This window comes from Dendronephthya gigantea, unplaced genomic scaffold, assembly GCF_004324835.1.
Source record: "Dendronephthya gigantea isolate DGI-Jeju-01 unplaced genomic scaffold, DenGig_1.0 000007F, whole genome shotgun sequence".
NCBI lineage: Eukaryota > Metazoa > Cnidaria > Anthozoa > Malacalcyonacea > Nephtheidae > Dendronephthya > Dendronephthya gigantea.
Genome location: NW_021163017.1, coordinates 1,935,131 through 1,960,250, shown reverse-complemented (window position 1 = coordinate 1,960,250; position 25,120 = coordinate 1,935,131). Strand labels below are relative to the sequence as shown.

Here is a 25,120-nt window from a genome sequence, read left to right as displayed (position 1 = left end):
TGACAGGTTTTTCCGTGTGCGGGGCAATTTGTTTTGCCTCCTTCGTGTGGAAATTGTCCTCCACAATTCCTGCATTGTTTATTTGATGATTTTCGCGGGTTATACTCATACTGTTGTTTCTTGTGTTGACCTTGAGTGTGAGGATTATAATAACGGGGTCGTTGATGTCGTTGACGTTGTTTTTTTTTGAAGGGAATATGCTTGATTCACCGTTGCTCCGGATTCGCTTCCTTGTGTGCGTTCGATCTTCTTGGAGTCAATATCCGTCTTTTCCAATGTGTTTCCGTACGTTAAAAGAGCTTGGAGTGTCATAGTTTCGCGTAGAGCTTTACGACGTAATCTTGAATCAGTTGTTTTATGAATAATGTGCGTCTTGATTTCGCGATCTTCGTCATGAAACTCGCAGGATTTTGCTTTTTCTCTTAATCGACGATAAAAGGCATTTAGGGTCTCTCCTTGTTCTTGCTTCATTTCGCGAAACTCAAAGATAGCCATGTCTGTGTTGCTTGTAGGTTCGAAATACTCGGTTAATTTGGACACGGCGGTTTCGTACTCGTCTCCGGTTTCAGGCAGTGTGTCGAAAATATCATTCGTTGTTTCGCCGACATAAGTGAGAAGTAAACCACGTTTTACTTTCGAATCGAATTCGCGTAAACTGATAAGTAAGTTTTCAAATCGTTTGATCCATTTTCTCCAGCGTTGTCCCACTGTAGAGCGGTCTTTATGGGGGTCAAACGGTGCAAAAGGTGGTAAGCCGCTTCGAGGGGCTCCCGTGTTCAACGAACCAATTGCTTGCTGAATTGCCTGTAATTCTGGACTGCTTTCGCTTTGCTGAGACGTTGTAGCGTCTGTTGGTGGTTCAGGCGGTGGCATTCTTCTTTTCTCGTCGCCAAATGTCGTAACTTGATGATTTAAATCGATGTAATTTTCTAGTAAAGTTTTTATTTTATGTTTCTACTCCTCGCTTACAATACTAATGTTATTTTCCCAAGCCTTATCTTAATCATATGCATGCGCTGTTCACGTGTCCGTCATTTCTAAATATACTATACGACAGAAGGCAAGGTGAATATCGCGAATAAGACGAAGACGAAGTCGAGGTTTTTGTTCGGTGATATTCACCGAGCCAGGGGTGAATAATTGTTTTAGTTTATCAAAGGTGATTTAGTGAGAAAGCGAATCTGTTGTAGAAAATACATGTTTTACAAACGTAAACAAATATCTCGACAGTTTTGTTAAAAAACGTTCTAGAAAGTAGTTTTTACCTTGAGAATTATTTAGGCCTAATTTTTTCGCTTCTTTTGTGCTTTTAGGTACTCTGTTTTCGGCAATTATGAGAGTGTGTGCTCATGAAGTCGACCACTGACCAGTACTGCTGACTGCATTTCTGGCATTTACTCTCAAATTCGTCAGCAGATCTGAATTGACGTGCCACGCTCGTCGCTTATTATAAGTGCACAAGCAGGCATTCCAGGTATATATATAGATATATCAGTTTAAGGGCTGTTTATACATGAGCCCGGTTATCCGAAATTCGACGAAGCGTGAGAGGACTATAAAGTATTGAAATAAGTCTTTATCACACCAAACAAGCACATGCTACAACCTTGTTCCACTGATCTCCTTGTTCCCAGGATCTATTGTTGTGGTGATTATACGACTGCCAGGATCATGTTACCTGCTTATTTCAATACCTCAAAATCATCTCACACTTCGTTGAATCTCGCGTAACCGGGCTCATGTAAACACCCCCTCAATGGTTGTGAGATATCGTGAATAAATTCCCGCGCAAGCAATTAACTTGTGCATTGAAACCGATTAAAACTGATTAGTTTCTAATCCCTCGAGTATTCGGGTTTTTCATTATTATGAAATATTTTAAATGTTGTATGCATTAACTAAATCATCCATCAACGGACACATGACTCATGTGAAGCGCTTTTAAAGTAAAACTGTATACACCCTAACTGGCCTAACAGGCACGGTCACGGGACGTAGACATAATAATCTCATTCAAGTGGTATTTTATAAATTAATTTTGGGAATGTGAAGAAAATTTCTGGCGAGCGTAATTTTTAAATGTGTAATGCTTAATATACAAATCCAATTGTTTTAAAGATCAAGTACAGTTTCCAAACGAAAATGTTTTTTCATTTTTGAAATGCCAGGTTTTCTTCAAAAAGAATAATAATATCACATGTAGCTACTAGAAAAGGCATTCCTATTAAAGTATGAAGTTTCTAAATTACGCACGGGAAATATAGGAAAAAAGGCTCTTAAATCGCAGAAACCTTGCAGATACTTGAGCACATTCCGAAAAAAAGGTAATCCTAGTTGATATGTAAATTCACTTGGTTTATTTTTATTAGGAAAATGTCTTGTTACACTTTTCAATACATTAAGGCGTATTTCTTAATGGCAATATGTATTTTTCATTAGTCAATGTCAAGCTGAATTGTGTAAAAAAATCCTTACTCCAGAAGAACTGCCAAAGCGAAACCTCGTTTCTCTGCTGGTAAAGGTAATTATTTCCAAGAATTTGATAGAAAGTTGAAAGAATTCACGAATTGCGTATCGTCCTTTGTAAGACTAATTACAAAAAGCGTATTTTCATGGCAAACAGCGCAACAATCAATTGCCTCCGATTCCATGGATAATAAAACTTTACTCTGACCAGTTTTGACATCGTACTCGATGAACAATTTGCTGGCGTTACGTGTTTTGTCCAGTCCTCTGATTAAAAGCATGCTGTCGCCGCGGCGAACTGTCGCCATAAAAGTAACAGGAGATGGTAATGGTGGCATTTCGATACATTCGTTTCTTGTTATGTCGAATATTTCAACGCTGGATTCCACTTCTTCATTGTTAACTCCACCAGCGATTAGGACTTTATTATCAAATAACTCCACGCCATGACCAGCTCGTTTCTTTCTCATGTGACCAAGCAACTTGGACGAATAAGGTGGGACAAGGAGCAGCTCGTAGATCGTATCCAGATTTGTTTCATCATCTGTGAAACCGCCAATAATCAGCAAGCTATTGCCATGAACGACGCACTTGTGACCAGCCACCTTTATAGGCATATTGGCAGGAAACTTCTTCCATTCTGGGGCGTTTCCTTTCAGATCTAATACTTCTATGGTATCTGTAGTATCTTTTAAGACGTGTCTGGTACATCCACCACAAACTAATATCTGGTTCTCGAAAAGTACTGCTGCAGATAAATGTCGTCCGATTTTCAACTCACCCAGTGGAGTCCAGGTTTGGTTAAACAAATTGAATTGCTCAACAGAAAAAAGAGACTGAGATTGAGGACACACACCACCAATAACAACAATATTAGTGTTCCTGGTGTTGAGAACATCGTTTACATTTCGACATGAATTTTCAAGATTTTTCATTGCAGCGGTCATTCGTCTTATCTCATTCAGCACTTCATGTTGTGTGGCTCTCATGTCCGCCAAATCTTTCTTCATTTCGTTTAAATCTCGTCGTAATACGCAGCCATGCGCATCATATTCGTGTCGAGGCATCTTCTTGCCACAGACGACACACGTAGCTGCCTTGAAGCGACATAACTCGAGCTCGTGTCTCTTGACGTCGCGTTTATTGACCACATCATTGCATCCCTTGTTGGAACAGGAGACTTGTGCGAACTCACAGTTCTCAACGTGTTTCTTCAGCGCTCCGAGCTCAAGTTCAGCGTCACAGCCTCTCTCTTTGTTATCACAATTGATCTTATAACGTGAAACGCAATCAGCGACAATTCTTGGAGCTTTTCGTAATGTCTCAACAGTCAGTTTATTTTGACAGACTGGACAACTTTGCGAGGTCTTCTCAAGGTGTTTCTTGATACAACAGGAACAAAAATAATGTTCGTTATTCTCACATTGCATAGGATCTTTTAAAACACCAAGGCAGATACAGCAGATGAAGCTCTCGTCAACAGTTGAACGAAACCGAGTTGGGTCATAACCCTCAGCCATAATAATACTCAGACATGGGGGTTTTTTACATTTTCTTCTTTACATTATTGTCTTGGACACGTTAGTTTTTCATTAATGCAAAATTATAGCAGAATAGAGCGATGAAAATCGTTCCTTTTGGTCTTGTGACCATGAGTACTTTGATATTTGTACGCAGAATTGATCTTCTAAGAAATGCAAATTGCGAAAGCGAGGTCATAACCTTTGTAACCATATTTGGATAACTACAGGATATTATTTTACGTATCGAACATATTTACATTATCGAGTAAAAACTTTTCGTTTATATTATGCAGGCGATATCAAAAGACAAAATAGATGCAGCAGATGGCTCTTCAAGAACTGATGCAATTTTAAATCACTTTGCTTTTATGTTTCACTTATCCAGCCGATTTACTTTGAATACGTCACGAATACGTCTTGCAAAGCCATAGCTTGTATATAATCGCGAAGATCAAATTAGATTGGACAGTGTGAGAGTATGTAAGCTGAGATTATCCTATTTTTCTTGTCTTTCAATCTCATGGCTTCCAATTATAATATAACGAAACTATCCAATACAACAATCCTATACAACAACTGAATTCCACTGAGCTATCGAATGTAACGATCTGCTTTTTGGATTGCGGATTACAATTTCCAAATTCTTCGAATCCGTATTTCCTTGCCCGATTACGATATCAATCCCCTCGGATTCTGGATTTAACATCTTGGAACACAGATCCCAAAGAAGTACTAATTCAGTAACTTTATCATAAACCTTACTCCTTTCTCTGACCCTAATCCATTCCCAACTACTAACACTAGGGATTAAATTCTGGATTATATTAGTGGATTCTGGACTTGGGATTATCACCCGCGAAGATATCGATTACACTCTCTGATCTCATGACGCACTGGATGTTGAAACAAACCTATCGAAATATAGCCAGAATTATGAATTGCTGGACAACCAATTGGATAACTACAGGATATTATTTTACGTATCGAACATATTAACATTTATTGAGTAAAAACTTTTCGTTTATATTATGCAGGCGATATCGAAAGACAAAATAGATGCAGCAGATGGCTCTTCGAGAACTGCTACTATTTATGAAATTTTAAATCACTTTGCTTTTATTTTCCATTTACTAATATTAGTTACAGCTATATATACGTGATATCCAGCCGATTTACTTTGGATACGTCACAAACACGTCTGGCAAATCCATAGCTTAATCCCGCGAAGATCCAAATTAGATTGTACAATGTGACAGTATGTAAGCTGAAATTATCCGATTTTTCTTGTGTTTCAAACTCATGGCTTCCAATTACAGTGTGACAGGATTTGGTCATAAACATCCCCACCAAATATATGCCAGGAGGGGGGATTCCAACTAGATTTCAGCATGGTAACACTGCTTATATCTGCTTCCAAATTCATGCGTTGGGTTCTTGAGTTTTTCTAAATGCATTTTGAAAATATTTTAGGTAACCTCTTGCTCAAAACATCGAACATTTGAGTACTTGCTTTATGATCATATTAATAATATAATTATGCTTCAATGCTTATATAATAATAAATTAATTGCACCCTTTTCCAGTTAATTCTTTGCAATCACTTGTAAACACTCATGATTTTGGCATTAATTGCACTCCTATTCGTTCTATTACCATGATTAATTTGCAGCCGTTCGTTGACTCACTCCTAGGGTAGAATTGCGGAAATAAATCTCCTCGTTCGTTTACAATACAAAAATAGTACTTTATTTCTCTTTCACACGTATTTTAACATAGTTCAATAAATGATAAATGTATGAAATTTGACAGTAAAAACAAATATAACGAAACTATCCTATACAACAAGTCAACAATGTTTTATTCTGTGATTCAACTTAAGAATTGGTTGTTAAAGAGGTGTTGATATGAGCAGATAAATATTGTATGAACCTAATAAGGCAATGACTATTATAAGAAGATCAATGTGTTTTCTAAAACCTCAAGTCTGAATTCCACTGAGCTAACGATCTTCTTTTTGGATTGCGGATTATAATTTCCAAATTCTTCGAATCCGTATTTCCTTGCCCGATTACGATATCAATCCCCTCGGATTCCGGATTTAACATTTTGGAACTCAGATCTCAAACAGGTACCAATTCAGTAACTTAATCATAAACCTGACTCCTTTCCCTGACCCTAATCCATTCCAAACTACTAACACTGTGGATTAAATTCTGGATTATATTAGTGGATTCTGGACTTGGGATTATCACCTGCGAAGATATTGATTACACTCTTTGATGTCATGAAGCACTAGATGTTGAAACAAACCTATCAAAATATAGCCAGAATTATGAACTGCTGGATAACCATACCAGAGAGAAATACCCTATCGACGTCGCTATCATTGCACGACTCTAAGATTGATTCCAAACATGATACAAATTAAAATAAGTAATTTCGCAGAATTCAGAAAGACCAGTCGAGAGGTTCGCGTGATGATCATTAATCACACCCAAAGATTGTGCCTTATTTTAGAGAATGCAATATCACCGTGCGTATAGCTGTTTAATCCAGCGGCGGCGGCGAGGCAGTTTTTGTAAACCAGAGCATTCACAGCCCTAATACACATTTGCATTGCTTATTGATTATTTTCCTACTGATTATCATTACTTACATTTATTGAGAAACTGTCTTTTATTACGATTTTATAGATTTTTTAAAAAAAACTTTCTAAATCTGTGCAACACAATGCATTAATTAATAACATTTTCTTTTGCAAATTTGCATTATTGGGAAAATTTGTTGAGGTAGTAATAAGTATTTATTGTTCATATACGTGTTTTTCCTTTATGTCAAACGAATGTCAAAAGTTTAAATTTTTCTTTTCCACAATAACTGCAGAAGCGGAAATTCTCGCCTCTGCCATTGCAGGCAATTTATTCCAAGAATTAGTTAAAAAGTTAAGACAACGCACGAACTGATCGTCGTCCTTCGTAGCACCAAAAACAAAAACTGTGTTTTCATGACAAACAGCGCAACAACAATTTTGCTTTGTTTCCATTGTCAATAGAACTTTACTCCGACCAGTTTTGAAATCGTACTCAATGATCTCTTTACGGACGTTGTTTTCTGCGTCCAACCCTCCAATCAACAGCATGCCGTCACCACGGCGAACTGTCGCCATAGAAGAAACAGGAGATGGTAATGGTGGCATTCCAATGCATTTGTTTCTTGTTATGTCGAATATTTCCACGCTAGATTCCGTTCCTTTGTCATCGTTAACACCACCAGCGATTAGGACTTTATTATCAAATAACTGTACTTTATGGAGAGCTCGTTTCTTCTTCATATGACACAGCAACTTGGAAGAATAAGGTGGAACAAGAAGCAGCTCGTATATTGTATCCAGACCCTTTTCACCATTTGTGCAACCGCCAATAATCAGCAAGCTATTGCCATGGATGACGCACTGGTGACCAGCCACCTTTATAGGCATATTGGCGGCAAACTCCTTCCATTCTGGGGTGTTTCCTTTCAGATCTAGTACTTCTATGGTATCTGTAGTGTCTTTTAAGATGTCGCTGGTACATCCACCACAAACAAATATCTGATTCTCGAAAAGAACTGCTGCAAATAAACATCGCCCTATTTTCAACTCACCCAGTGAAGTCCAGGTTTGATTAAACAAATTGAATCGCTCAACAGAAGAAAGAGGCTGAGATTCAGCATCCTCACCACCAATAACAACAATATCAATGTTCCGGGTATTGAGAACATCGCCTACTTTTCGACAAGATTTTTCGAGATTTTTCATTGCAGCGGTCATTTGTCTCATCTCATTTAGCACTTCATGTTGTGTGGCTCTCATGTCCACCAAATCTTTCTTAATTTTTTTTAAATTTCGTCGTAATACGCAGCCATGCGCATCATATTCGTGTTGAGGCATCTTCTTGCCACAGACGACACACGTAGCTGCCTTGAAGCGACATAACTCGAGCTCGTGTCTCTTGACGTCGCGTTCATTGACAACATCATTGCATCCCTTGTTGGAACAGAAGACTGGCGCGAACTCACAGTTCTCAACGTGTTTCTTCAGCGCTCCGAGCTCAAGTACAGCGTCACAGCCTCTCTCTTTGTTATCACAATCGATCTTATAACGTGAAACGCAATAGGCGACAATTCTTGGAGCTTTTCGCAATGTCTCAACAGTCAGTTTATCTTGACAGACTGGACAACTCTGCGAGGTCTTTTCAAGGTGTTTCTTGATACAACAGGAACAAAAATAATGTTCGTTATTCTCACATTGCATAGGATCTTTTAAAACACCAAGGCAGATACAGCAGATGAAGCCGTCGTCAACAGTTGAACGAAACCGTGTTGTGTCGTAACCCTCAGCCATAATTATACTCAGACATGGTGTTTTTCCTGCCAGAATCGAGTCATTCTTTTACTACTGTTCACATATATTGTTTTGCTCGCGTTTTTTATTGATATAAAGCAATAAAAAGCGTTGCTTTCAGTCTCATAAACAGGGAGAGTTTAATAATTAATAGCTTACTCGGAATAGGCGCTCTTCCAAGGAATGGCGGAATGCAAATTACATAATAGATATAGTAATAAATTGGAACGACATGCAGCCACCTGCAAGAGGTTTTAGACATAGTTTTAATGTGTTTTACACAACCGGTAGTAAACACTTTCTGATTTCAAGTACAACCTCTTAAACAAATATGTCATTCGAAATAATCGATTTGAAAATTCTGTCTGTTTACTTATTCCATAGAATACAAGGGAAGACCGAATAGATTGGGTAATGTGAGAGTAGGTCAGTTGAGATTTTCCTATTTTTCTTTAATAGTTTCTGTAACTGTATAGAAACATAGGAAAAAATATTTTCTAATTCTTTTATAATATAACTCAATAAAAAGATTTTATAATTCGAACAAATATTATAATTCGATTCAATTACAAATTCTCATTACATCGCTTCGCTTGTCAAGTTCGGCGGGAAAACTCCCGTGTTTCTATACAGTTATAGAAACACGCTTCTCGACCAATCAGCACGCGCGTACTATAAATGTTATTTTATAATATATTATATTAATATAATCATGGTTTGATACTTATATAATAGTAAATAGACATAAATCTCCTCGTTCGGTTACTATACGAAAATAGTACTTTATTTCTCTTTCACGCGTATTTGTAACATAGTACAATCAATAATAAATATATGATATTTAACAGTAATAACAAATATACCGAAACTATCCTATACAACAATGTTTTGTTTTGTGATTCAACTTAAGAATTGGTTCTTAAAAGACCTGTAGACAGGAGCAGAGGAATACAATATGAACTTAATAAAAAGTTTCACTGTTCTAAACTTCCACTGTGCTAAAGATCTGTTTTTGGATTCCGGATTAGTATTTCCGAATCCCTGGAATCCGAATTCCCTTGCCCGATTACGTTCAATCCTCGTGTTCCGGATCTTGAGCACGGGTCCCAAAGAGGTAATAATTACGTGTTCAGAATCCACCAATATAACACCAACCTTAATCATGGCTTAAACCCTTACTATTACTAATACTAATACTAGGGATTAGATTATATTCGTGGATTCTGGACCTGGGATTACCACCCCCGAAGATATCAATTAAATTCACTAATCTCATGATGCAATGGATATTGTAACACTTAGGCGTCGCTATCATTGCACGACTCTAAGATTGATATGAAACATGATACAAACTAACAACAAGTTTTTGAATACGGTGAGCTTTAGCTTGACGTTTACGACAACCCTCTAACGAAAAACAAACAAAAAATTCATTTCGAATTTTCAAAACAAATGCTAGGTTTCTGAGGCCGAGAAAATTGGTGCATTATTTTTAAACGTAGAGTAACTACTGAGACAAATTGTGGCCGAGAAAGTGCCAAAAATCAAAATTTTAAATGTTATTTGAAATTAGCCGTTTGCTGTTCGCGGTTTGTCATATTTGGTAAGCTAAAAGTCTCTAATATCAACAAGTAAACGCTGGTTTTTGAGACTTTCTTAAAATAAAAATGTTGGTGCAATCGCTATAAATGGTCGATAGTATGACTACGGGAAAATGAAAACGTGTAAAATTATTAAAAAAATATTATTACGCTATCCCATCAGGCCTCAAATCCAAGTAGATACATATCATCAGACAATTTGTCTGTTTGTATGTAGAATTTTCACCATTGTTAAATCGTTTTGAAATGGTCGACACGTGCATGACGTAACTTTTAATAAATAACAATGGGATATTTTGGCCGATTAAATTGGGCTTCTCAAAAGGATACATTATAGTCATTGTGAACAAAATGTTGAAATAAATAGACAAGGCTGTGGTTCGTTGTCTGGCATAATGAGATATCTTACTAATTATTGGAATTACATCGACCCAGAATAAATAACACACCAGATGTTTATCCTCGCAGATATTCGGCCAGAAATTATTGAAATCTTTACTTTGATTCCACCAAGACGTTCATTGCGAGATTAAACATCTGTACGTTATGTAATCTGTTTTGTCCGAAATTGCAGAGGCCTGATTCGAGGTAACAAAAAAGCCCCGTTATCAGCAGAGCAAGTCTAAGATAGATACCCGGGCCCAATTTATTCGTACCAGGGGCCGGTTGTATAGAAAGGTAGTTAACTTTAAACTTATAGTTAGTGGCAGAATTGGCAAATCAGAGTGCTGAATTTCTGAGCTAACTGCGATTTAACTACGCAAAATGTAATTAAGAGTTTCATACAACCAGCCCCAGGCCTTTGTATTGGTAGCCTGATCACTAATGAAATTGCATACGGGTACCAATTTTAGCCGTGCTGTGCCAATACATTAACTGTATATAGTGTAAATGGGCTAAAAAAAAGCAGCAGTCGATATACCTATGGGCAGTTCTGATTCGTTTTCAGGCAAATCGACATACCACCATCTTTATTTCAGCGAATTAGACCCACTATTACGATTTGCACTTTCACTTTTTGCACTATTTAATTTCGTTCCAAGACAAGCCAAGCATGTCTTTAGATTGGCAACCTCTCGGTTTAATGTCTAAGTGTTTTAAACAGTGATTTAAAAATACGTTTCTACCAGATGATGATTTTGCTTCGTGTTTCCATTCATTTCATGGTAATTTCCATTTGCCTCCGCGTCCTTTTCGTTTACAATCAATGTTTGTGCTGCATGCGTCGGGCTGTCCATGGACAGCGGATTTTCCCAGGTACGCCACGTTGCCCAACCAAAGTATTGTAATATGGCGACCAATGGAATTAATAGAATGGAGATTAATGTCATTGCAATGCCAATAAATACTGCCCAAGGCGGAAATTGTAAACCTGTCATCATACCCTAAAGAAACGTGCACGCATGTTAATAATTTATCTTCTTTATCATTTTTTTATCCCCACAAATCCCATAATTCATCTTCTATCCCTGTCTACCCTATATGCGTGATTCAATAAAAATTTGCGAAATAAAATTTCGAAACAATTTAAGAAATGAGCAAAGTATTAGATAGGACAAATGAAATGGATTTCCTGGATGGATTCAAATGTTCATCTAAATATTCAATCGAAACAATTCAATATATTTATTGTCTACGGATTAGATCTCGACTTCTTGATCGATTGCTCGAGACATTGATCATAGATGGTAGCACGGGTGGTATAGGGAAGGACAACATAAGTGACTAACTGTTGTCATCATTAATTCTCTGAACATCTGTGATTAAATCACAGGTGCTAATGTAATGAAACCCATGCATCAATAAAAAGCACATGATGGTTGTTATAGTAGATAACGATCAACGGTATTGCTTGTGAGAAGACGTGAACTGAGTTTTGTACTCTGGTGAGGTTAATCTGTTTCATATGGGTCTTACTTTTCTGGTCCTGGCATCGTACGTCATGGGTTCCTTCGTCATGGAAACAAATGATGAAATAAGGATGGCCAGAATTAAACAAGGCGATATGACCATCCAGCATGCTTTCCACCAAATTCCTGGTGGCGAGCCGTTCATAAAACGTATGTCTTCACTGAATCTGGAAAGAAATGGGCAATTTTAAATTTCAACCTAGTTTGCCCAGGGCATAAGATGAAACTATACTGATATGGACATGGCAAAAGAACTGCTTTTTAATATGACATTATGGCGACTATTAATAATAATAGTTCTTCGCAAACCTTTTGTATCCGTAGAACCAGGTGACCGATACAAATTCACAAATTGCAATGACCAGTAGGGACATATTAGCTGAGAATTTGTCAAACAATTGCACGACATAACTACCAGAATCTTGTACCATTGACAGACCCAGTAGAAAACATGTGATACAGATACCTCCTGAGGGAATCAAATAGATTTTAAAACATTAGAATGACTGAAGCCAAGGCCTTTCTGAGTTCCAGCGCAAGCTATGGATTTGGAGTGAAGCTTTGGATTAGAATGAAACTATAAATTAGTATGAATTTTTGGATTAGAATGAAACTATAAATTAGTATGAATTTTTGGATTAGAATGAAACTATAAATTAGTATGAATTTTTGGATTAGAATGAAACTATAAATTAGTATAAATTTTTGGATTAGAATGAAACTATAAATTAGTATGAATTTTGGATTAGAATGAAACTATAAATTAGTATAAATTTTTGGATTAGAATGAAACTATAAATTAGTATGAATTTTTGGATTAGAATGAAACTTGGATTGGAACGAAACTATGGATTTGAATGAATCTATGGAATAGAATGAAACTATGGATTAAAATGAAACTATGATTTAGCATGGCATGAATCTATGGCGGGATTGGGATGAAACTATGGATTGGAATAAATCTATGGATTAGAATGAATCTATGGATTAGAATGAATTAATGCGATGGAATAAAATTATGGATTTAAATTACTTTATGAACTTGCTATGGAATTAAACAGCCAAAATGAACTCTGATGGTGAAAGCAATTTCTTTTGAGAAAGCTGACGCACCTGATATGTACTCAATTCTGACTTTGGACAACCTTTTCAAGTCAGCCAGGGAAGCAGAAACACTTTCCAGTCCTCCAAAAAGGCTGTCTATTCCAAGCGTTAAACACATGAGAAAGAACATGACAGACCAGACTGGTGCAGCAGGCATGCTGCGGATCGCATCTGAAAATGCTATGAATACTAAGCCAGGTCCCAGGGCCGCCTAAAAGATGAAAAGAAATTTATAATATAACATTTATAGTACGCGCGTGCTGATTGGGCGAGAAGCGTGTTTCTATAACTGTATAGAAACACGGGAATTTTCCCGCCGAACTTGACAAGTGAAGCGATGTTATGAGAATTTGAATCGAATTATAATATTTGTACAAAATCTTTTTATCGAGTTATATTGTAAAAGAAATAGAAAACATTTTTTCCTGTGTTTCAATACAGTTATAGGTGGGAGTTTGGGAGAACTCGAACTGAATAACGTGATTATATCTCGTTCCCCCAAACTCTCACGCGTGTTTCTATAACTGTATAGAAACACGGAAAATGTTTTCTATTTCTTAAATAGAACATATATCGGTGATATACAACTAAACTTCCGGTGGGGCAATGCCTTTTCTTCCTGAGGAAACATGATTAGCTTTATAGTGGAAGATGAACAGCGGCGTAGCCAGAACGATAATTGGGGGGGGGGTCCATATTCATATATTCGTGATACACAGGATTAATTTCTTTTCAAATCAATTGTCTTTACAGTCTGTTTGCATGAATATATGAATATGGACCCCCCCCAATTATCGATGCTGGCTACGCCACTGAAGATGAATTTTAAATGGAATAGTGAACTTTAACAGAAAGCAAGGAATACAAGATATGTAAAAAACATATTTCGTGTCAAATCGATCGCCCTCTCGTTTATCGTTCCTAGCTCACTGCTTCTGGCTAATGTAATTGTCATCTAGACCAGTGGTCAAGTACAGCGCTTGACTTTAGCAAGTAAAAATCTTGTGGACTTAAAACATCAAAGGTACCGACTCAAGATGCGCTTTTGATCATATATTTCTTCCGTGATGATGTTTACCTGAGAAACAAACGACGAACTCATCGTCTATGTCCCTTCATCTATAACTCACGGTTCCAAAATTCAACATGTTGTGATTAACTGTACTTTCACAAAAAAGTATATACGTAGATAGATCTGAAACCACACTCAAATCTGGTCTCTGCCGTGGATCAAAGAGGATTTTGAAGCACTCACCCTTTGGAGGTGTTCATCAAAGTCACAGAGTTTGGCTGTGTTATTTTTTCCCGCATTTCCAGCCAGACATTGCTGCACACTTATCGTGGCTCTAAAATAAGATAAACAGTTTGCAATTACTACTATATAGTTAACACAGGATTATTTAAAACGGTTCCCGACTGGCGACACTTTTAGGTAAAGGTAGATGAACTTCGATAGTTATTATATTAGCAGACAAATAAGAATCTACAAATATAACTAGCCATGCAGATGAAAGCAATGGGGTAAAGCTTAGAAAACCTGGCTGGGTAATGAAATCCTTTGCCATGAACCTTCATACAAAAAGTTATCGAATAAAATGCGATCGGATATGGGATATTGGGTCTGAGTTTGGCATTAAGTTCTGCTATCGCTCTTTCTGACATTGTAGAGCCTAGCCTTGAGTCCTTGACCGAGCTTACCTAAAACCGAGTATAGAGAATACGACGATCGATGCAAATAGTGATGTCGCAGAATTCACAAGTGAAATTGTGATTGCATCTTTCAAAGTGTTCTGATTCGTTGGATTGTAACTTGCAAACGCTAAAATACAGCCAAACGCCAGTCCGGTGGAATAGAAGATTTGCGACGCTGCCTCCATCCAGATAAGAGGATCTGCCAGTTTATCCCACTAGAAATTTAAAGATTTTGTTAAAAAGACTTTTCAGAACTCTTTCAATGTACTAATTTTTTTTCCTTCACTAATGTTTTTTGTTCATGGTTCTTTTTATATGCCCGTCTATAATTCCAATATACTAACTCTCCTGACGAAGGGCCTCAGTTCGAAAGTGTTTTGTCTATTTTAGGCAGTTGATGTACCACATTTGATGCTAAGACACTATTTATTTCCACAATATTAACTGTAGTGTCCCACAGGACTTCCAAGAGTGCTACCGTTGAAAATTAATCCGGATCAATTTCGCCCAAAATCAAAATTCAATTAAGACTATTATCGTATACACGGTAGCTGATATTTAATACACAAATTGCATTATAATCCATTTTTTGTCCAGGCAAAAATTCCCGAAGAAAAAAATGATACTATATATTGTTGGTATTTCATTTACCATGCGGTGTGTCTTGGCCTTAATTATCATGCAAAGCAAAACAGTGTGGACAAGGTCATATATGACCTGACATGTTTTTGCACAAAAAAAATTTGCATGTAAAAAATCGTGTTTCTCGTCCAACGAATGTCAAAAGCAATCTTGAGGGTGAAACGGAATGCTAACGTTTAAGATTTTTTAAATTAGTTTCGCTGACATGTTTGCAGACTGCTGGTGCCATGGCTCTTAATATATCGCACGCATCATTTGAGATCAATAGAAATCAGTTTTAATTGCTGACAGATATTTAACTTCCAATGTTCCTTTAGTTGAAAGTCCTTAATTTATGTTACGGCGGTTTCTTTGATGGTAAATGGCTGCTGATTCTCATCCGAACCCTATTTTCAACCGTGCAACCACGATAATGCTTTACCCATTGATTCGCTTTGCAATCTTCTTACAACTTGCAATGCCATTCTACTTTTGAGAGTTGTAAATTAGTAAAAATCTATCGAAATGTACAAATAGGAAAACACCGTTGAGTGTAATCAACACAAAGTTTAGTAGTTTCCAAATTTACATTTCTTAAAGTAGAATTGCATTCTAAGATGTAAAAAAAATTCGCTGTGTAGCATGCGCTTTGCATGGTCAAATTTTGTGTTTTTGACCTTGTTTCTTCCTTGAATATGGACAGTTATTAGCATAGAAATCCCGGCTAACCTGTGGCGTGAAAAGATGTTTTACGCCTCTGTCAAAACCCTCCAACGTCATTCCACGTATGAAGAAGGCTGTGAGTACAACATAAGGAAAGGTCGCCGTGAAATATACAACCTAACGACATGAAAATAGAATGAATTATACAATAAAATCTATTACTCTTCCTACATTTCTCCCCAAAGAAACTCAAACTTTTTATAAAAATATATTCAAGTAAACACGCTTTTGAAACATGAAATATTTTGCTCTTAAAATAACAAGTTGTGGCCAAAAAGCTAGAGCTACAGTGAAAAGGTGAATATGCAAATGATAACAGGAATTTTGCGTGTATTTTCTAAACAGCTCGTGTGCAAATTTATGCCCCGTCCACACGACGCCTAAAGAATTTGAAAACGCAAGAATATTCTTACGGTTACGCGTATCGTCCACACGTATCCGACGTTTTCGCCCACTGAAAACGGAAGAATCTTGAAACGCTCTCCAGAGTGGACGAACTTGAAAATGACGGCTGAACGGATACGTCTGGATAGCCTTGCCAAATAATTTTGAAAACTATGACGTCACGTATCAAGTCGTTTCCATATTAATGAGGCTTGTTTCAAGTCTCGTGGCTTATGCTCAACTTTATATTGCTATATTAGCCTCAAATTAGTTTAATTTAGGTTATTTTCATGGTGAGTAAAATCTTCGCCGTTTTTGCGTTTTCAAATTCTTCCGACATCGTGTAGTCAGGTTAGAGACTTGTATAGAGACATATACGTGTCCATTTTATGTCGTATTATCAGAGAAGTGAAGCTCTTAGCGTAACTACAAGGGCAGACAGTTGTAGACGCATGCATTGCAAATCAACTCAGGGAGCATTGTGCACCTCTGAGGATAGCTCACCTTTCCTGACGACTTAATCCCTCTAATGACACAGACATAGATGACAATCCATGCCGTGATGTAGCATAAAGTTATTTTCCAATTCCAAGTCGTGGTCTCGTCGATGCTTTCCGATACGTTGAGAGTCTCGCGGAAGAAAAAGTACGAAATTGAGCTGCTGTTTGCACATTCCGGCACGGGAATATCAAAAGTTTGATTCGAGGTAGAATTGAACGACTTCCGAGTCGGGCATTTGGACCAAGGCAATGTACTCCTAAACGAACTGAAGAGATAAAACAGGCACCATGATATCACGATGCTGTAATAACTGGCGGTGAATATGCAAATTACCACCGAGGCCAGGCCGACGCCGCCCATGTATGGGGAAATCGTACTCCAGGCAACGAGAGATCCCTTCTTTAGTCGTTGCCCAACGCTCAGTTCCAGGTAAAGTAGCGGTATGCCCTCGACGATCAACATAATGATGTATGGTAAGAGAAACGCACCTTGAATAAGGAAATACTCCATGTAACTTACAGCACAGTAGTGGAAACATGCGTTTTTCAGTTGGTGTGATCCGAAGTAAGGGGAAGGGTGATCTTTTATAGCATAGGGGGTTAGAAAATTGCTGGGTGAGGTTAAATGTCTGGTAGAAAGATAAGTCTAAAGCATTCCATAAAAACTTTCACTAGACAACTTTCTATTAAACAATATAAACAAGTTAAACAGAACAAAACACGACAGATCAATCCATAGCATAACTATCAACTATTAACAACATGAGCAAGGATAAGATGCGACAGCACAAAAAATGCGAATCAACGTGGTTACAAAAAAGCACTTATATGCTCTCTTAAAAAAAATTGGTCTCGGGAATAGAAAACTTTGAATTTTCATAGAACTAGGTCTTAACTATATATAGCATTTGAATGGAAACGTAGTTGCCAATTGAAGTTATATATATTTATATATATATATATATACATTTGTCAATGAATGTTCTCCGGATTTAAAATTGTTTTTTATTGAGCTTTCGACTCGGTACTTCGAGTCTTCTTCAGAATATCTAAATTATTTACATGCATGTGTATAGCTTTATATATAGTATACAGAGTCTTAAAGAACAGCGCGAAACTTAAATATATAAAGCTATACACATGCATGTAAATAATTTAGATATTCTGAAGAAGACTCGAAGTACCGAGTCGAAAGCTCAATAAAAAACAATTTTAAATCCGGAGAACATTCATTGACAAACAAATATGCCTGGATTACAAATTTTTAAATATATATATATATATATAGATCAGTTACATCGATTGCCTGAAATTGCAAAGTTACATAAATTCGGCCTGAGATTCAAACGCACAACTTTGAACAGCATCTGTGTGGTCTGCTGAGCTATTGAAACACCGTAGCCACTTAAGAAAACGGAACCACGCATGCTTCAAAGGCTTTGAATAAAACACCAACGCATTAAAGTGGTAAGATCAAACACAATAACGAGTTTTTTAAGAAGCATTTTTAGTGATTCCGAACGCAAATTGCAACCGGAAAAAGAAAGAGTTTTTGTCCATTGATAATTTCAATACCCTCAAAATCTCCAGCTGAGATCTGATGTTTGGTTCGCGAAGGATTAACCGACAATGTTATATGGATTGATTCAGGTCTGAAGTGCATGAAAAATCTTGGTTTAAGAAGATTTTTGGCAGCATCCTTGCATTTGAACGTTAATTCATGCGCCTAGTACCTGCTATTTGAGGACGTGCAGAAACTGATATGCCTACGTTTTAGCACCGCAAGAGCTCAATCCTAAAAGAATGCTTTATTTATATTTCATTTTAAAATGGTATTGTTATGCAAAAACGTCAATATTCTCCCTTGACACCAATTAAATAAAAGTTGACGACATTGTTGCGCGTATTATCGTTGCTATTTGTTGTTTTCAAGTGCTTGAAGAGGACCAACCGTTACTTACATTCGTATACTTGTTCATTTTGAAAAGTTTTTGATTGTTTGCACAAGGGGAAAGATTGAAATGATAATAAAATAAAAGTTCGCATCGCTTAAGTTTTAAAAGGGCACGAGTCTTAATGTTTCTTAAATATCATCACGTATAAAATAGTTCGGACTTTTTGATAGAGCTGATTGTGCAAAGGTGTGCTATCAAGCACACCTGTGCTATGATCAAGTGAGCTCTCTTCTTTGGCCTCATTCTTGGGTATATAATAATCCTAATTGATTGTACATGATGTAAAACATTGCATGCACACGATAACGATGCAACCTCCATTTATTACTGATGTCAATTTCAATTAGGGTAGGAACCTGCTGGTGCTTTTGAAAAGCCAATGCACGCTCGTTGACGGCCAATAATGTACTAATTAACTTAATAACTCTCCAATTTATAATGTCTTGTAATATGGATTCAAATAAAATTCGACGCTTCAAATTGATTGGATTGCATAATTTATGCACGTTTTTGGTGGACCGTTGTCAGTATGTCTGAGTGGGTAGTCTAGGTCTGAGTCGGTACTCTAGGTGTAGTTTCCGAGTGGGTACTCTAGATCTAGTCTCTGAGTGGGTACTCTGGGTTTAGTCTCTGAGTCGGTACTCTAGGTGTAGTTTCCGAGTGGGTACTCTAGATCTAGTCTCTGAGTGGGTACTCTGGGTTTAGTCTCTGAGTGGGTAGTCTAGGTCTGAGTGGGTACTCTGGGTGTAGTCTCTGAGTGGGTACTCTAGGTCCAGTCTGTGAGTGGGTAGTCTAGGTGTAGTCTCTGAGTGGGTACTCAGGGTTTAGTCTCTGAGTGGGTAGTCTAGGTGTAGTCTCTGAGTGGGTACTCTAGATATAGTCTCTGAGTGGGTAGTCTAGGTCTGAGTGGGTACTCTGGGTGTAATCTCTGAGTAGGTACTCTAGGTCCAGTCTCTGAGTGGGTACTCTAGATATAGTCTCTGAGTGGGTAGTCTAGGTGTAGTCTCTGAGTGTTACTCTAGATGTAATCTCTGAGTACCCACCTCAGGTGTAGTGAGTGGGTAGTCTAGGTGTAGTTTCCGAGTGGGTAGTCTAGGTGCAGTCTCTGAGTGGGTACTCTGACTGATTTTCTCACAAGTAAACCCTCAACAACACGTACGTAGTTTTTGTGATGAAATACAATATGGCTGTGTCCTACAGCAGTTAAATGAACAATCATAATGGGATTGTATGCAGTCTTTGATTGGGTATTCCGGTTTCATCTGCGAATCGCAGAGAAAATAGCCTGTGGTGTTTACTCATGTAGAACTGGAGACAGCTATAGCCAGTGAACCTCTCAAGAACTGATATGCAGTTTGTGCGATCAAGTGGGAGTAGAAATTGAGACTTTAAATTTGCACTTTTATTAGCCAGTGATTGCCGACCTAATGTACGCTCCTTCGGTAGAACATAATTAAACATCTTCCGGTTTTGATTCCCACCGTAGTCATGCACCATATTTCAGCTTGCTTATTTGATCCTAGGCCACACTGTCAAAATCTGTGTGATCACAGTTGGAATTTTTCATTGGGAAGTCCTCGGAAGAATTTGTCCCAAGAGTTTGTTCTACATGTTTATGAATGCTTTAGTTTCTAGCAGATTCTTAGCAAAACGTAGCAATGGCTTTAGCAAAACACAAACTGTGACCAGGTCACCACAGAAACTTTGACAGGGCAAAGCGGTCCCTATACTCCGGGCAACATCACATCACAACAACCTGTGATGTCCATAATTTCTTGTTGTTTACGAGATCAACCGTGAACAATTCATCAACTTCGAATGTTATTTCGTTTCGAAAACAACCGCTGGGTTCTCGTCGTTTTCTCACAAAGACATAATTTATGATTAGTACACAGTGGTTATGATAGCCGGCTGGTTTACACCTTGTGTCTTTCAAACAGTTTTTGATCTCCCTTGAACTCCCAACAAAAGCGCCAACGTCGACTCGCCAGGAGTATTTGCGTGTAACTGTAGTACAGAGAGCGTGCACCGTAGGGCTCAAATTGTCGTATAGCCTCGCGCGCAAGATATTCGCTCAAAGTTTCTCATTTGATTTTAAACTGTTTCATCTCGCTTCAGCAGTCTTTTGCATTCGGTCTGTAAAAGATGCTTGTGTAGGGCCGAATATACTGGAACTGGAAATCGTTTTGTTTATACAAACTGCTGTTGGAATTTGGAAACATAGTTATTACTCCAGATTAAACCAGAATATTTCTTACAGCTATTGTCATATGTATTTGGAAATTCGATAAGTACTAGGGCTAACATCAATTTCATGATTTATATTTCCGACATAGTCTGGTTTTGGTTAACCTGAAAGTGAAAGACTATTGAAGCTTATCAAACCAAATCGACACTGACTGACCTGCTTGACTAATGATATAGTGTTCAAAGATTCAGGATTGGGAAGGGGCCAAAAGTAAACAGTACATGATTTCTCTCCTAGCAAATAGGCGTACCTGGGTAGGGAGATTGCTGATACAGGGCGGTGGACCCCAAAAAACAACTTGTACGTCTGCAATTGGTGCTCTCTCAGAGGAGAGGGGAAACCTTGAGTCCTGTCCCCTCAACTTATATACCCATCAAATTCTTAAGCATGTACGCCTATACTATAGTGCATAATAAGATCCTGCTGAGCTATTTAAACCGAACCCTACTCCTCCAGTAAATGCTATGCATAAGCTTTCATCATGATGAATCGACCACAATTGTTTTTGCGATGTTTACAACATTAAACTGAAGAAGAGGGTGTTATGTACCTGAGTAGCTCTGACGTCCGCATAAATTTAGAATTTCTTTGCAATCATTGTGAGCCGGAGTCTCAAAGGTACCGGTTATCTCCACCAAGGTCATGCAGTAGCTAAGTGCTTGAAATTGCACGAGAATTACACGAGAATTACAATAATTTTTTCATTGACCGCGTTTGAACTTGGTTTTTTTTTTCACAAATAGGCCGATTGAGTGGTTTTAGTTCGAAGGAAATGTGAAAGTGCTTAGTTATTTTCGGTTTCGACGCAAACCAATCCACGTCAGCTCGGAGGACTATAGCGTACAAAATTATCCATGCATGTGAACGATTTGTAAACGTTCTTGTCTGTGGCTGTGCCGACATTAGAATCTATCACAAGCTTGTTTGAAAATTGCAGACTGAACTTGTCATTCAACTTGGCATTATTAGAAATTCCAAACCCGCCGTACCCGTTCGCCGGCTAGAGAACTGCCTGCGACCGATGCACCCGATGTATAATACCCTGACTACTTTTCTCGATCGATAGCAGGGCTTTTTCCTTGATCAGTTCATTTATATACTATATAAAGTCATTTGGGGATATATACGGGTTTATTGTATAGTTCATTTGCATGCAGTATGTCGCCCTTCTTCGATGAACGTTTTACGATTTTTGTTTGATATTCCAACCACTTAGGTCAGCAAAAAATCACTTAGAATTTAGCTGGTACCGGCGAGCAATTTACCGCAAACAAGGCACTGTATCATTCGATCAGATAGACCTTATCATGGCTATATTCCTTTGTAAATAGCATGCTGATATCCAAACAGGTTATGAAAGTTATTTCGTCGTAACTGATTATCGCCACATAATGGCATAAAAATTGTTCTCATTTTTTTAACAGCGGGGCCCATTGTCAGCGCGCTTGTCGTGGACTAAACGACGCGCTCTGTTTGTTTTGCATTTGTGGTGCCCAGCGTAGAGTTAAAGAGCAGTGAAATGATTCTCATTAAAACTGAAACGAAGCCGCAGACTATAAGCTACGGTTTCAATTTGTTTTTGTTTCCAGTTTCGAACTTGTTAATCCGAATTTGCCATTCAGACCGCGGAGTTGTTTTTTTGTGACAGCATCCTAATCCCGACTAAATCGCTGAGCTTGCCTTTACACAAATATTTAAATACCAGTCATTTGATTCATCGGCTGCTGTGTGGTCTCAGTAAATACACCTATTAAGGATCGCACATAAGGCACGCGGTCGATACATGTTATAAAACATTGTTGATTTGTTTTCACAAATATTTCGAAAGCAACGTGATATACATGAGCAAAAAAATGGAAGAAAGAATTCCAAGCTAATAACGCTTAAGCCTTAAGACTTTTAACATGGCATTGGACACATTCAACATATTTCCGTGCGTTTGCAACCTGTAAAGCCTTTGAAGTTCAAGCGATTAAACTTTCATAATAAAACCTTTTCTCCAAAACTTTTCTACGCCTAATGCTTTGGTATATTTTCTACCTTAAGCTATCACATCACGCTTATTTACCAAGAGAATTTGTTGATGTGATGTTGTAATAATAACATAAACGATTCGTCTTAGTTTAGTAACTTTGAAAAGCCGGCAAAAATCCCCAGACAATTATAGTAGCAATTAAGTATGAATGTAGCAATTATGATTAATCGGTTGTCTAAAACCCGAATTCTAATTGCGGGCGTTGGAGATAAAGCGTCGGAACGTTCTCAAACAAGGCGGAATTCACATTCAGTGTGAATGCTTCTTCACCTCTCGTCTTCTCGTCAGAATTGCTGCATGTCTTGAATGAGTTTTGGATTGTGTAAAATCAAATTACAATGTACCTAAACCGAAGTTAACTAAGAAGAAAAACTGTTGCTTTGACTAACGTTTAGAGCTGATTGAAAACGAAATGATTTCCGTTATGATGAGTTGTAAAACTAGCATCCAAACAACATTTTCCGCTCCGTCGCAGCGCTGAGCCTGAAGTGTGTTCAATCCACAAGAAAAGCAAGCGTCTAGCTTCTGTTGAAACTCAATTACGCCCACTATAGCTAAAAGCAGGTAAAAACGTTGTTAAAAAGATATAAGAATTAAGCCAAGCTTACCTCCCCCGTTCTTATAACAGAGACCGGGGAATCTCCAAATATTCCCAAGACCGACGGCAAATCCGATCGTTGCGAGGAGGAATTGAACCTTGTTATCCCATTTATCGCGGGTCCTCTGCTTTCCCGAGATTTCTATCATCGTCGAAGTCTGCGAAACCGAGTGGGAAGGAGAGTTTGGAGCACCGTCGTCGCTTGTCAGCGCTTGTGTAAGCATATCGCCCATGTCGAAGCTGTTCGAGGCGGTTGTCCGGCTTTTTTCTGCTCGGTTTTTGGGCGAACGATCGCCGGTTTGGCGGACTTGATACTTTGTATTCGATGTGACAACCAGGTGTTCGACTAAGATGGTTTCGAATCACAGGAGGCCAATGTAGAGTTAGTCCATTCTTCCTGTACGTGTGTTGTATAGTTAACGCGATGAGCAGTTGTTCGATTTAAGACTTCTCATTTCCGCCGAGGGTACAATGTCACAGCTTCGCACACAGGAAGTTCGTACGGCGAAGAATGCAAAATGAACGATTTTATCAAATGGCTTTCTTCACTGTGCTATCAGCGGCCAGAACAGCATGTATCGGCCGGCTAAAGAAGGCGTTTCGATGCTCGCGAGTAGCCTGGATCTGTCATTAGTGTTGCTTGCATTTGTGATGATTTATGATATGCCACGCTCGCTAATGGTAACAATTAAGGTACTCCAGTGAACCGCCCTGTCGCCAGGAAGCTGACAACAGCTTTATAATAGCGTTCGAGTGCAATTCGTCTTGCGGCTCTGCTTGTAAACAGCTAGGGCACTTGAACTTCACCAGACAGGATGTTCTGCACTAATGATATCCCTCTGCATGTTGGCAACGAATCCTGACAGTGACCAAGTGTTTTAACAGTCTCAAACCACAGGTCACCCGTCAGGAGCACTGAAGTTTCTACTCTAAATTATGCATCAGCATAACAAAAATCAGTCGAGCCGCCATCTCGGCAATTTACGAGAGTTTAATCAAAGCTTACGATTTCCACCCACGATTTGCGGCGCGAAAAACTCGGTTTGATGCAAAATACGAGCAGCACATTCATCAGGCATAATGCTAAATGACTTTCAAACTTCCAATGTGAAAATTGAGACGGAATTAAGGAATGAGCTATCATATATATTATTCAACCTGAGGTTTTGATTTATCTAAAAACGCTTGTGGTTGAAATTTAGGGCACGCAACATTTTCTTATCCATATTTATAATATTAAGACTAGTACTGTCAGTCTTGCAATAAATCAGTTAAGAAATACCAGCCCATATCAATCTATAGCAATTGTGTACAACAGTACAAATGTTCCGGGCAAAAAGACGTGTACATGAGCTCAGAAACTATGCGATTTTGAGTCA

The 25,120-nt window shown here is 38.1% G+C and overlaps 3 protein-coding genes across 3 annotated transcripts; all 3 read right to left on the bottom strand.

The window, feature by feature from the left end:
• Positions 1–2,354: 2,354 nt before the first annotated feature.
• LOC114517116 lies at positions 2,355–4,171 on the bottom strand. The gene has a single exon (XM_028536765.1). It carries the CDS (start codon positions 3,984–3,986, stop codon positions 2,526–2,528), a length of 1,461 nt encoding a protein of 486 aa, XP_028392566.1. The 5' UTR covers positions 3,987–4,171; the 3' UTR covers positions 2,355–2,525.
• Positions 4,172–6,834: 2,663 nt separating this feature from the next.
• Positions 6,835–8,436, bottom strand: LOC114517177 (E3 ubiquitin-protein ligase NRDP1-like). Its single transcript, XM_028536834.1, has one exon. The coding sequence runs from the start codon at positions 8,368–8,370 to the stop codon at positions 6,835–6,837; it is 1,536 nt and encodes a 511-aa protein (XP_028392635.1). The 5' UTR covers positions 8,371–8,436.
• Positions 8,437–9,138: 702 nt separating this feature from the next.
• On the bottom strand, positions 9,139–24,829 carry LOC114517249 (sodium-dependent neutral amino acid transporter B(0)AT3-like). The gene is made up of 9 exons (XM_028536914.1): positions 23,752–24,829; positions 16,910–17,394; positions 16,028–16,138; positions 14,684–14,892; positions 14,241–14,331; positions 12,995–13,196; positions 12,191–12,350; positions 11,889–12,048; positions 9,139–11,356 (listed from the first exon to the last, which is right to left on the bottom strand). Exons 1-9 carry the CDS (start codon positions 23,972–23,974, stop codon positions 11,081–11,083), a joined length of 1,917 nt encoding a protein of 638 aa, XP_028392715.1. The 5' UTR covers positions 23,975–24,829; the 3' UTR covers positions 9,139–11,080.
• Between the last annotated feature and the right edge of the window lie 291 nt (positions 24,830–25,120).